This window comes from Hemicordylus capensis, chromosome 2, assembly GCF_027244095.1.
Source record: "Hemicordylus capensis ecotype Gifberg chromosome 2, rHemCap1.1.pri, whole genome shotgun sequence".
Lineage (NCBI taxonomy): Eukaryota > Metazoa > Chordata > Lepidosauria > Squamata > Cordylidae > Hemicordylus > Hemicordylus capensis.
In genome coordinates this window covers 312958441-312970721 of record NC_069658.1, presented here as the reverse complement: position 1 = coordinate 312970721, position 12281 = coordinate 312958441, and the positions used below count along the sequence as shown (strand labels likewise).

At 42.0% G+C, this 12281-nt stretch overlaps 1 protein-coding gene across 13 annotated transcripts in view; it reads right to left on the bottom strand.

Moving 5' to 3' along the window:
• The window catches only part of IQSEC1 (IQ motif and Sec7 domain ArfGEF 1), a 595321-nt gene that overhangs the window by 275682 nt on the left and 307358 nt on the right, over positions 1-12281 (bottom strand). The window contains exon 1 of one of the 13 annotated variants that reach the window (XM_053303433.1): positions 3071-3967. The exons of the other annotated variants lie outside the window; for them this stretch is intronic. Within the exon in view, the coding sequence (XP_053159408.1) occupies positions 3071-3147 (77 nt within the window). The 5' untranslated portion in view covers positions 3148-3967. Of the gene's footprint in view, positions 1-3070; positions 3968-12281 lie in introns of those variants that run through there. 13 annotated transcript variants of the gene reach the window in all.

The window sequence follows — 12281 nt, the reverse complement described above, 5'->3', positions numbered from 1 at the left end:
CAACACTTCTCACTTGGGCTATATATGCCAGCTACTGAAAGTGCATTATAAAAGTGGTGAAGGAGAAGCTTTACTTAGTCATTTTTTCATATAACCTGGAGCACTGTCATATGGTTCTTCTTCCTGGTTTGTCTGATTAAGTGGAAATAAGAACCCTCAAAACCAGACAAAATATAGAAGTTACTTGTTAATTTTGACTACATTTCATCATAGAAAAATATACAGACTCCTGAACTCTTTGAAAATAAAAAGGTTTTGAAATCAACATTTAATCTAAAGCTAAGGGTCAGAATAATTCTTCAAACTAGCTTTGCCACCAATTATGGAAAAAGAAAGCACTTCACCAAAGGTCACCAACAGTTATTTGAGCATAAACATTTCTTGCCTAAAAAAATTACAATGCTTATGGAGAATATGCTTTCATGGTTAAGGTATTTTAGGACGTTAAGCAAGGTTGAGTGTTCCAAGATACCCAATGTCTGTTCATGTGCGGAATTCCCAAGTATTTTTTTTTACCATACCACCTGATTACAGTCAGCACTACAGATCCGACCAAATCCCATAGATTCAACTACAGATTTGTAGTTTGGAAATACAAATCTATGAGGCTTGGAATGCTCGCCTCAGATACAAGGTGAACAATATGATCCTTTTAATTCCATGACAAATCAATGTATACTGCAAACATATATAAATAAAAAACACAGAGTTGCTATCTATGGCAGCCTGAGATCTTAATTTCTCTTCTCCTAACTAGCTAGCTTCAAATTGTCTTCACAATTTGAAGCTGCTCCAAACCTTCTTGCTGCTCTTCAACCTAGTTACCTCGGTGTTGTTGGAGCTGCTACTACTCTGTCAGTGTTGGCAAGGAATGGAAGGAGGAAGGTGCCTTCTCCCCTTCAGAGCATGTCATGAGCACGTAGACCAGGGGAATTAAGTTGTCCTAAGGACTGGACTACTGGATATCATTATATAGTAGTTGAAGAAAGAGCATTTGGGGTTGGCTGTGGGATAAGAATGGGATCTCATGGGCAATCAGGGAAAGATGGAATCCAAGAACCATGTGGATTGGCTCTGCATATGCTGAGCTATTTACATATTAAACTGGTTGTGTGTACAGGCCCTGTACTGCCATAATTAATGTAATTGTAAGGGGTTCCTGAATAAAAAGAGTTAAGCTAAATTGTCCACAGAAAGGTCACTAGTTTGTCTTTCAAATTTAAGACAATTTGCATCTTTGTCTGTTCTACCACAACCCTTTTCATTTGTTTTCTTACTGTTCAGGTTGTGAACCCATGATACAATATTGCCTTGTGTTGTTGTTGTTTTTAATTGTTGGTAAATTGTGTTGTTGTTTTTTAAATTGTTGGTAAATTCGGTTTATTTTTCTGACTACTGAAGTACTGTGACAAAATTTTCCAAGACATGTTTACTGTGTACTTCGTCCCTGTGGTGTGAACAGACAGTAAAAGCCTCAATGCTACTACTGTCAAACATGACAGAACACTATGGAAGTAAAATACTACTCAGATTTCCATTTCAGATTGTGCATCACACTTTCTCTCTCACACACAGTCTCCCCACCTCACACCCCCATACTTTTTTTTCTTTAGGCAGTTTCCCAAGAACATTCAGAACAGCCTTGAAACTCTCTTGAAGAATAATATAGAAATTTGATGATCTATTTTTAATTCATTAATCATTCTGTGCTACACTTTCCACACCATTTTCTGGCACTTTGTTTTAAAAAGCAAAAAGGTTTACTTTACATATTCCTGAGTTTCCTAAACATCTCATTTGAAAAAGCTTAAATTCGCATGCCACAGTTTTGTTTGTATTATGTGCCTTACATCTTGCAGAGTAAGCAATAACCATAAGTGGTTGAAAATAAGACACTTCTTGAATATATTAAATAAAATATTTGAGTTATTGAAAAATTATTCACATTCAGTTGAGATAATGCTAATTAGGCATATGTTAGCCAAAAATGGAAGATGCTATCAAATAGCAAAGTTATTTTCACAACTGTTATCTACAAATTATCTAATTTTTATATCTAGCTGAAACAGTTCCTACAAGAGTAAACCACATACCCAGCTTCTTCCACAATATGGATTTGGCTAGGTTTGGGAACTAAAACTTTTACAAGAAGTTTGAATACCTTATTTACAGTGTTTTCAATCAAAGGATCACTTGTCTGCTAGAATGCATAATTAAAAAGAGCACACAGTTCCTTGAAAATCACTGGAGCAGGTTCCTTTGCTACTCTGTAATAAATAAAGCTGAAATTAACATTCCTACAAGGCTTTCTCTCCAAGATAAAAATTCACTACTTTAAAAAAAAGTATTGTAAGATTTTTATGGAAAAATACAATCTTCACAGTAGTGCTCAAAGGCAGATTTTCTTCATTAAGAAGCTATTCTGAATAGTGAGACCTCGAAGATTAGATAAAAACATCATGGTACGTGTAGCATGCATGTCAGATTAAATTGCTTATTTTGCTGTTCCATTACTTTGGCAAGAACAATGCATCCAACACCCAGTCCCATTACCTTTGACCATGCCTCACCATCTATCATTTCAGCTTTCTGTCAGAGCTGCTGTGGTGTGTGCAATTGATTCTATATCACATGAAACACAAACTGTTCTATTAAAACTTTTTCCTTGTACACACATTAATCTGCATTACATAAATACCCATTACATTCCAAACAACATCTGAGGTACTATTTGTGTTGTGTATAACAAAGCAAACATTAACAGCTATTCTACTTATGGTGTGGAGAAAAAGAATCAGGATAAAATTAGACCAATTATTTTTGAGCTCTTCCAGTTTAAATTATAAACAGCAACAACAGCACAGCATAATCTGAATACCCAGGCAAGAAAATAGCAATCGTTACTATAGTGAAGGAATAATAAACAGATTTACAACCTTTAGAATAAGCCTGCATTAATTTTCCCACCACACCCCTATCCCTGCTGTGCAAATGTGTCTTATAGCAAGTGAATGCAGCAGCCTGCAGCCATCCAATTCTGAAAAGCATTTAAGGTTTAATATTTCCTTACCTTTTATAGAAACCATGAAGAGGTTGGAGACACAGAAATTGCCAATAATCCAAACAGAAGGCCTTTAACTTCAGCATTTTAAAACAGTTCAGCTGCAGCAAGTAGAGCCTTGTCCACTATCTTTAATTTAAAAAAAAAAATCCCACCTTTTCTAGGGATAAAAAGACTGAATTGTATTACATGGAATACCCCTCCTCTTTTCTAAGCAGGCTGCAGTGTAAGTATTTCCTAGTTGCTACCAATGCATGCAGCTCTTTATCCACATGGTACTGCACCTGCATAGCTACAGTGCACTACTTTAATACAAAGAGACAGTAGCACAAAGGCTAAAAATTCATTTACTGTGCTTGTTTCTCTTGATTTCAGCTAATGTGGCCAGAGTTCTTCCACATATCCAATGTGGCTGTTGTAGCGTACACACGCGCACACACACACACACAATTTCAGGCCATTTCAAAAGCTAATTGATAAATAATTACTACATTTCAGTAAAAATTCTTGAAGGCCCCTTAGAAAGCATCCCTAATGCTCACAGTTCTTCGGAAACGACAAGCAAATATCACAGACAGCTGAGTACAAATGCCCTATGATCCCAGCAGACTTAAGATCGCATCATATGGAAAACTCCTCAGTTCTCCAGCTAAGCTGAATGCAACTTTTTTTTTTTTTTTGGTCGGCTCTTCTGGTGTGAATCACATCTGCTCCATTGTCTGCTAGCACCTATGAAAAATGTTGGTTCCTTATGACTGGGAGTGGAAAGGAGGTGGGAAGTGACAAGCATAAGTGTGGGCCCTCCCTGCTTACAAAATAAATTATGCTTATCTTAATCCCAACACACTTTGCTGGTTAGATCTGTGTGAAGAAAAACTAATCATCTGAACCACATGGTGCACAGTGGGGCACGCTCCCAGCTATAAAAGCCAGCAAGATAAAGCCTCCCTAAGATAGGTTGATTCTGGTCACTATGGGAACAGAAACACATTGATAAAATCTAAAATGGAAGCCTGATGACAGCTTTTCATTGGCTTACAGGGACATAATGCATCTGTAACAAGCAATTTCTCAGGAACTCTCTTAGCACTCTCATCAGCAGAGAATGAATTTGAGGCTGGGCTAATTAACAGCAGTGTACAACAGCAGCTAGTCCTCATTTAGTTACAGTGCAAATCCAAACCATTTTTATTCTAAGGGGAGCACACAAACAATTAGCAAGGAGATGCTTTGAGAAAAAGAATATTTTAAATTAGAAACATTTCTATTAAATCCTTTGGGTGAAACAGGAATGATAAAAGTAGCTTTCATTTACCGCCCTTTGAAACCTCAAGCCATTTGGGTCTCTTATCTTCTAAGAAACACTATAGGCCCAATTCTACAATAGTTTAAATTACTGTAATGTTCAGCAGTAGCTTCTTTCACATGCCTCCCTGATAGTTATAATTAGACTATTCAGAAAATAAATATGAAAGCCATATTCAAAAGCCATCATACATAGAAAATCTTATTAAGTGACCCTTACCATCACCAATAAAAAAATTAATAGGTTGTTGACATGCCTATGAATGTTGCTTTATTTTTCATCCAAATTACTATTAACCTATTTTAGACACCACCACATTGGAAACACGGTAGAGATGTCATACTGTAGATTTTTTTTTTAATACAGGATTTTTAAAGGAACAGTTGTGTGAAAATATCCAGCCATATCCACTGTCAATTGCAAAATGGCCTCATACTTTTAAATGAAAACTAATGTAAGCAATTTGCAGATGTTAGACTGACTATATGTGGACTGGGGAGGGGAGTAGAAAAACAAAATTGCATACACCATCCCTGCTCCCAACATCTGTGTCTCACACAATGGCCCTATGTGAAATGGTAACATCCTGTCACACAGTGGTATCTAGTCCAGCATACTGTTTCAAACAGTGGCACACCAGGTACCTCTGAGAAGCCCATAGGCAAGAGGTGAGGGCATGGATTTTTTGCTTGGACACAGACACAGGTATGAAGCAAAAATAGAATCGATTAACTACATACCACCAATCCTTTTCATCTTTAAGTTACTTCGGCAGTCAAACTAGGGTGATTTAGATAAAGCTGCAAGTATCCAACGAGGATATTATGGATTGCTCACAGATGGTTACATAAAGCCAGAAGTTGTTGGCTTTGGACACAATGATAAATCTTAGTCCATTCTGAACCAGGAATGGAAGTTGCAAATTACCTCCCTGTTCACATGCAAGCAATGTGGTGGGAGTTGTACAAGACTGAAGCTTGTGACAATAAGTCAAAACTATAGTGACTGAATTTCATCATTCTGTTCCTGTGCTGCAACTGTGTGAAGAACTCTCAGCATATGGAGTTGTAGGTGCAAGTGGTTGAGATAGGTGAAGTGTTGAAGGCCTGGACACAGATGTCAGGTGGTGCTGAGTGCACAGCAGTCCCAAACCTAAAACATTAAAAAGTACAGTCCCAGAGAGACTCTACGGCATCATTTGATAAGACTAGAATAATAATCCACGTTCTACGAAACCCAAGATGAAAAGAATGCAGCTGCACTACTGAACTATATGAACGGCACAAAATAACGGCCAGTTGTCACAGCCAAACAGCCCAGGAGAAAATATGGTGCCATTTCATGTACTGAACTGCCCCCTGGGAATTAACCCAACTGCAATTTTCAGGACATTTCCTAGTAATGGTGGATTGATACACTAGATATCCAGAAGTATTCTGCATGTCATATACAACTGACATGTGTATATAAACAAGGATCTCAGAATGCTTTCTGGTTTAACAAGATTTTCATCAAGATGTAATGGGCCATGATTCTCAACTTGTATCAGCAGAATTCTAAACCATCATGAAACATAAAGCATGCAATATTTGCATCATATCACCCAGTCACAAATGGTTTGGCAGGTTACTTTATCTAAATAATGAAACTTGCCATGAGAGTCACAGAAGAGCCGTCAGAATATTTATCAGAATATTTATGTTATACTTGTATAAAGTTCTGTTGACAAATACAAATGCTGTTTTGAGTCAAGTAACCAAAGATCTATGAGCTGTTTCTTGAGTAGATCTCAGCTGGATTTACTAAAACCTGACATGTGGAGGGATGCAGTTATTTATTTATTATTTATCATATTTTAACAAGAGATTGATCAAGTAAAGGACTTTTCACTCAGAGAATTACAGGTATTTCCAGGTTGAAAGATTATTTGCACTTATTTATATATATCCAGAAGAGTAAATGAGCTTCCACATACAGCAGTTCTCATGAGTTCTTATTTTTTATACTCATACCACTATTTTCTGTCTGCACTGGAGGCAGAACATTGCCAGTTGTTTGTACCTTCTCCTGCCCCACTGAGACCTGTGCACTCCTTGTTTACCAAAGTTCTACAGGATTCCTTGCTTCTTCTAAAACTCCTCTGACTCACATGGAGCCTGAAATAGGACAGGGGTGCTATTTAAGTAAATGTGCATTGGTTAGAGATGCTTCAATTAAAAATAAAAGATAAAATACTTGTGCCTTTAAAGTGTCTCCTGCTTCTCTAGACGCTGCTGCTAATAACTTCCTGAAATAGCTTTCTCCTGCTAGAACATTGCTGACTTGGCTGCCTACAATCCTATGCACACCTTTCTGAGAGCAAGCCCCATTGGACAAACTGGGACTTACTTTGAGTAAACATGCATAGAGTGTGCTGCTGAGACCATTCCCCCCACCCTTTAATTTTAAGTTTAATTGGCACTCTTTTGATTACTGGGGGTTTGATAGGAGAATGTGCGATAAAGTGCAAATATTGCTGTTAGTGTTTTCTTCAGCCATAGCCTATAATAGATGCCATTAAAGCAACTTTTTTGTTACCTGTCCAACTGGATGAAATAACAGGTTGCTTATCTGTAACTGAGGTTCTTCTAGTGGTCATCTGTCCATTCACACATGGGCTCTGTGCCTGCGCAGAGACAGCCATCGGAATCTCTCCAGTTCTCTGATTTTTGGTGGTAGCTCCACTCCTTCCAGCCTCGTTCTCGCTCCCCTTCCAGTCAGTTCTGGAGTCCACTGATCTATGGAGTAAAAAGAAAAACAGAGACTGCAGTGGGGAAGGACGGGTGGATGGGTGAACGGACAGATGACCAGTAGAAGAACCTCAGTTACAGGTAAGCAACCTGTTGTTCTTTGTCGTGTTCTCTGTCCGTCACACATGGGCACATCACAAGCTTACTTGAAATGAGGCGGGTAGGCAGTCACTGGAAAATATAGCAGAGCACCGTCCTTCCAAAAATCACATCCTGTCTGGAACGCACATCATGCGCATAATGAGGCACAAATGTGGCAGCCCGACAAATGGCATCCCGATAAAGGTTAGCATCAAAAGCCACTGACATTGCCATAGTGCATGCTGAAGTGGCATGAATTGGGTCTGACAAGGGTTTCTTTGCTAGGTAATATGCCAGGCATATGGCCTCCACTATCCATCTGGACAGGCTTTGAACAGATTGCTGAGAGCCCAGCGAACAGTCAGCATAAGACACAAACAGGTGAGGTCATTTACAAATGTCTTTGGTCTGCTGGACATAGAAGGCAAGTACCTGTCGAACATCCAAAGAACGAGCTTACACTCTGATTCTGAAGAAGGGTTCTGGAAGGAGATATCTTGGGCACAATGAAAAGTAGATACTATTTTAGGCAGAAATGTAATTTCCAGATGAAGCTGAACTTTGTCTTTGTGAAAAACCAGGTAAGGTGGGTCCACCCACAGGGCACGTAGTTCACTCACCCTGTGGGCAGACATGATGGTCACCAAAAACACAGTCTTCCACATCAGGAGTCTCAAGTCACAAGAGGCCAAAGGTTCAAACGCGCCCCCCCATCAGTTGCATCAGCACCAAGGTAAGGTCCCAGGAGGGGGCCATACGCAGGGTATCTGGATACTTAAGGGTCAGTCCGTGAAGGAAACGCTTGACAGTAGGGAGATGTTGTAAACCTGTCAGGCTAATCTAGATCTATATATCAGCAGATGGAGCGTGAAGTAGGCAAAAGGGTCAAAAGGAGAATGTCAGATCCAAGCAGTAAACAATTTCCAAACCAAAGCGAGTCTGAGTCGTTACAATAGCCAGTTGGTCAAACCAAGTCCAAGTCGGATTCCACAAAAGAGTCCAAATGGTCCGGAGTCAAAGCACAGTCAAAAACAAGCAGGAACACAGCTGGGTAGCTGTTGTACATATGTTGGCACAGGTGACCCAACAGGATTTATGGTCCCTCCAGTTCCACTTCTGTGAACCAAGATAGAAATTCTGTAGATAGGAAAGTAGCAGCTTAGGTGCACAGATGAAAGCGAAGGATGACTCTCAAAGATAAAGTAGCAGAAACAAAATTAAGTCCCCTAAACTAGGTCCCCCCCCCCCGACGATATCTGAGCAATAACTGAAATAAAGGAGCAAGGAAGGAACAGAACAAGGACAGGCTGAAACAAGAAAGGTTGAATAATTATAAGCATGAGGGACACTGTCTGCGGTAGGCAACGTTGCTGACAGTACCGTCTCAGGAACAGCGTTTGCTTGATATAAGGCTCGAGATAACTGGCAGCCAATCAGGCTGTCCTGACTCAGCATTTCTATTCCCTCTCCCACGAGATCTTACACCTGCATGTCTCCCACTGAGCCTTTCTCTTGAGACGTCTTCTTAGCACAGGTGAAATTCCAGCTTCAACCTGATCAGTCTCCTCAGCACACTTCTCTGCCAGCTGTTCAGATTCCCCTGTCTGCTGCCGTTCCACCTCAGCTTCAGAGTCTCTTCTCACAGCCAAATCCTCCTGCTGTGCTTCTGAGACTGCTCTCCCAACCAAATCCTCCCACTCCTCCTCTGACTCTTCTGTCTCAGAGGTCTGGGCCATGACACCAGCTCACCAAAGCACGATGTTGCTACCAGCAATGCGGCTGGGGCAAAGCCATCTCAAATAGGCTGAAGCCATGCGCTTTCAATCATGGGTCCCTGACTCAGCAGCTCTCCTTGTTAGTCGAGCTGTTCTGTGCATGTGTCTCCTTGTTCTGTGCATGTGTCTCCTTATCTCCTCCTGTCTCTTCAACTGACGCCTCTTTACAGCTGAGATTGGCTGCACCTCCTCCACAGGAGCTGTCGTACTAGGCTCTGTTTCTTTTTCAACGTCCTGTGAGTCGGTCCCGCTTGCCTCTGCAACTTCTTACCTTTGAGTTTGCTGCACTCCCTCCTCCGCTGTCACACTGCCTGTCTCCTCCTCATCCTCGGAGTCTGATAGCATCCGATAGCATGCCCATGACAGAGAGGGGTGAACCGGGTCATTTAAATAGTAAGTCACAACCACCAGATGTACGTTGACTGAAGACAACAAGAGTCCTGACGATTTAAGGCCCAACAGGTAAGTCAGCAATACAGAAATAGGTAGATCCTTTGGGCCCACTCCCAAGGATCACATCAGTATAGAAAAATGAGCCTATTTGTGACTATAAGATTTTATCATTGAAGGTTTTCCGGAAGCTCTCAGGACTTCTATGAGGCCCAGGTCTGTGATGGAAGAATCAAACACACCGTGAGATGAAGGTGCAATGCATCAGGATGCAGAATGAGGCAGTTTTGAAATGTTAGAAGATTGGATAAGCGAGTTAAGTACATACACCCCCCAGTGGCTAGGAGCTTCTGATGTGGAAACCACGGTCTCCTGGGCCACCAAGGTGCAAACAGAAGTACCTTGGCTCATTGGTTCCGAATACGCTGGATTACCCTGGCAAGTAACGAAATGGGAGGGAACATATACAAGTAACCCTTGCTCCAGTCCAGAGAGAAGACATCCCCTAAACACTTCCCCCTTTTACCCACTCTTGTGCAAAAGTGAGGAAACTGGTGGTTGGCTTGGGAAGCAAAGATGTCTATATCCAGAAATCCCCAAATGTGAGAATGTGGGCGAGACAATCCGGACCCAGTCCTCACACATGGGAGTCCAACGGGGCATGACTGCGTGAATCTGTGCGAATAGTCTCTTCCTCCTGAATGTGGATTGCTGAAATTTGCATGTCATGCAAGAGTACCCATTCCCAAAGCCACAAAGTGTGGTGCAGGAAAGTCCTCGAACCTGTCCCACCCTGCCTGTTGATATAGGACTACATTGTGGTATTGTTCATCTGTATTTGTATGGAACGGCCCCTCAAAATAGGCAGGAAACCTTTTAGGGCCTTGAAGACTGCCAGCAACTCCAGGTAGTATAAGTGGTGACGGGCTTCCTCTGGGCTCCAAAGACTGTGAAGTGTTGCTGAAATGCAGTGGGCTTCCCACCTGATCTCCAGAAGAGAGTGCCCATGCTCAGGGTCCTTGGGGAGGTCCACCAAAGAAGGTTGCAGCAAACTGAAGGAGGAATACAGAACCTCTTTGACTGGCAATCGTGCATTGGTCTGAAATTGTCCAGGAATCAGCACTGCAAAATGTGTATGTGCAAATGGGCATTCAGCAATACCAATGTCGCCGATGCCATGGGTCCAAGCATACATTAAACTCTTTTCGCTGGGTGGCAACAGATAAAGGACATGTGTTTCACCAGAAAAGTGATGTAGGACATTTGATCTGGAGGCAGAGAAGCCAATCCCTTGATAGAGTCTAGAGTGATGCCTATGAAGCAGATAGTAGTTTATCTGGAGGCCTGGGTCCAACAGCAAACATAAGGTTATATGGAGGTTGTCTAACAGAAGCCTCCTGGAATCTGCTGTCAGCAACCAATTGTATAAGTACAGCAGGACTTAGACACCATGTTCTTGAAGGTGCTCCACCACTGCTGCCATACATTTTGAAAAGATTCTGGGGGTGGAAGTGAGTCCAAAAGGAAGGGCCTTGAATTAGAAACTGTCTGCACCCACTTGAAAATGAAGAAATTTTATATGTTGTGGCTGAATTGTCACATGGTAATATGCATCTTTGAGGTTGATAGAGATGAACTATGTGTTGAGTTGGAGGGCAAGTATGTCTTTCACAATAAGCATCCTAAACGTCTTGTGGTGGAGATGGGTGTTGAGGCCCGTGAGATCCAAAATAGGACACATCCCGACATCGTGTTTGGGGACTGTGAAGAAAGGGAAGCAGATCCCAAGTATGGAAGCAGATGTTACTGGTTCTACGGATCCCTTGCCAGAAGGGCTCTCACCTCTTTGATCAGTGGAGGTGGGGGGTGGGCCAGATCGGTGGAACATGGGACAGTAGAGATGGTACGTCCTGGAATTCTACGGCATAGCCCACCTGAATTATGGTTAACACGCACTGGTTGGAGGTGATTGTCTCCCACCAAGGTAGAAAAAAGCGCAGATGGGTGCCTATTCAAGGATGGTGGAAGTCAGGCTTGCTTAGTGTTGGATCCAGACTTGAGCCTAGTGGATCCCTGTTTCTGGGTCTGGAACTGCTGTTCTGGCTTTCTGTACAAACCCTGATGTTGGCTATGAAAGGACAACAAGTCTGACTGCTGCAAAAAGGATGAGGTCCTAGAGGTCGATGGTCGATACCAGCGATACTGTTTATGGCTTCCTCCCCTTATGGCCTACGTTTCTTAACGTTTTCAATGGTATTGTCGGTGTTTGTACCAAAGAGAGCCTCCCCATCAAATGGTAGGCTTTCTATCCTAGCTCTCACCTCAGGAGTCAGCCCTGAGGACAGCAGCCAAGTGTGCCTGCGAAGGACCACTGATGAGACCGTGGACCTCACAGATGGAGAGTGATGGTATCTGGAATAGGTATCATAGTCCCAGTCCTAAGAACTGCAGTGGCAGTCATCATAAGGGTCCCAGTAATCTTCCCTATAAGGTAGATACCATGGATAATAAGGTTCTGGCTCATAACGATCAGGCTCATATGGTTCAGGGTTATATGGGTCCGGTTCATAATCCGATGTATCACGGGGAGATCACCAAGATTCTGACCGGGGAGAATCATCCAGTACAGGTTCAGAAACCAAGGGTGCAGGCTCAATGGGAACCTGATCTGGAGCCACTGGATCTGATGGAGTGTTCTCCGATGATTGCTTCTGTTTCGTAGGTATTTTAGGCAAATTCTGTGCCTTTGGAACTGGGCACTTAGGCAGAGGCTGTGAGGGTGCCTCGGGTGCCAGGGGCTTCTTCTTTGTAGACAGTTCCAAACTGTGCATTTTAGAAAGCTTAAGCTTTACAGGGGAGATCTTGCAGGTAGTCTCCTG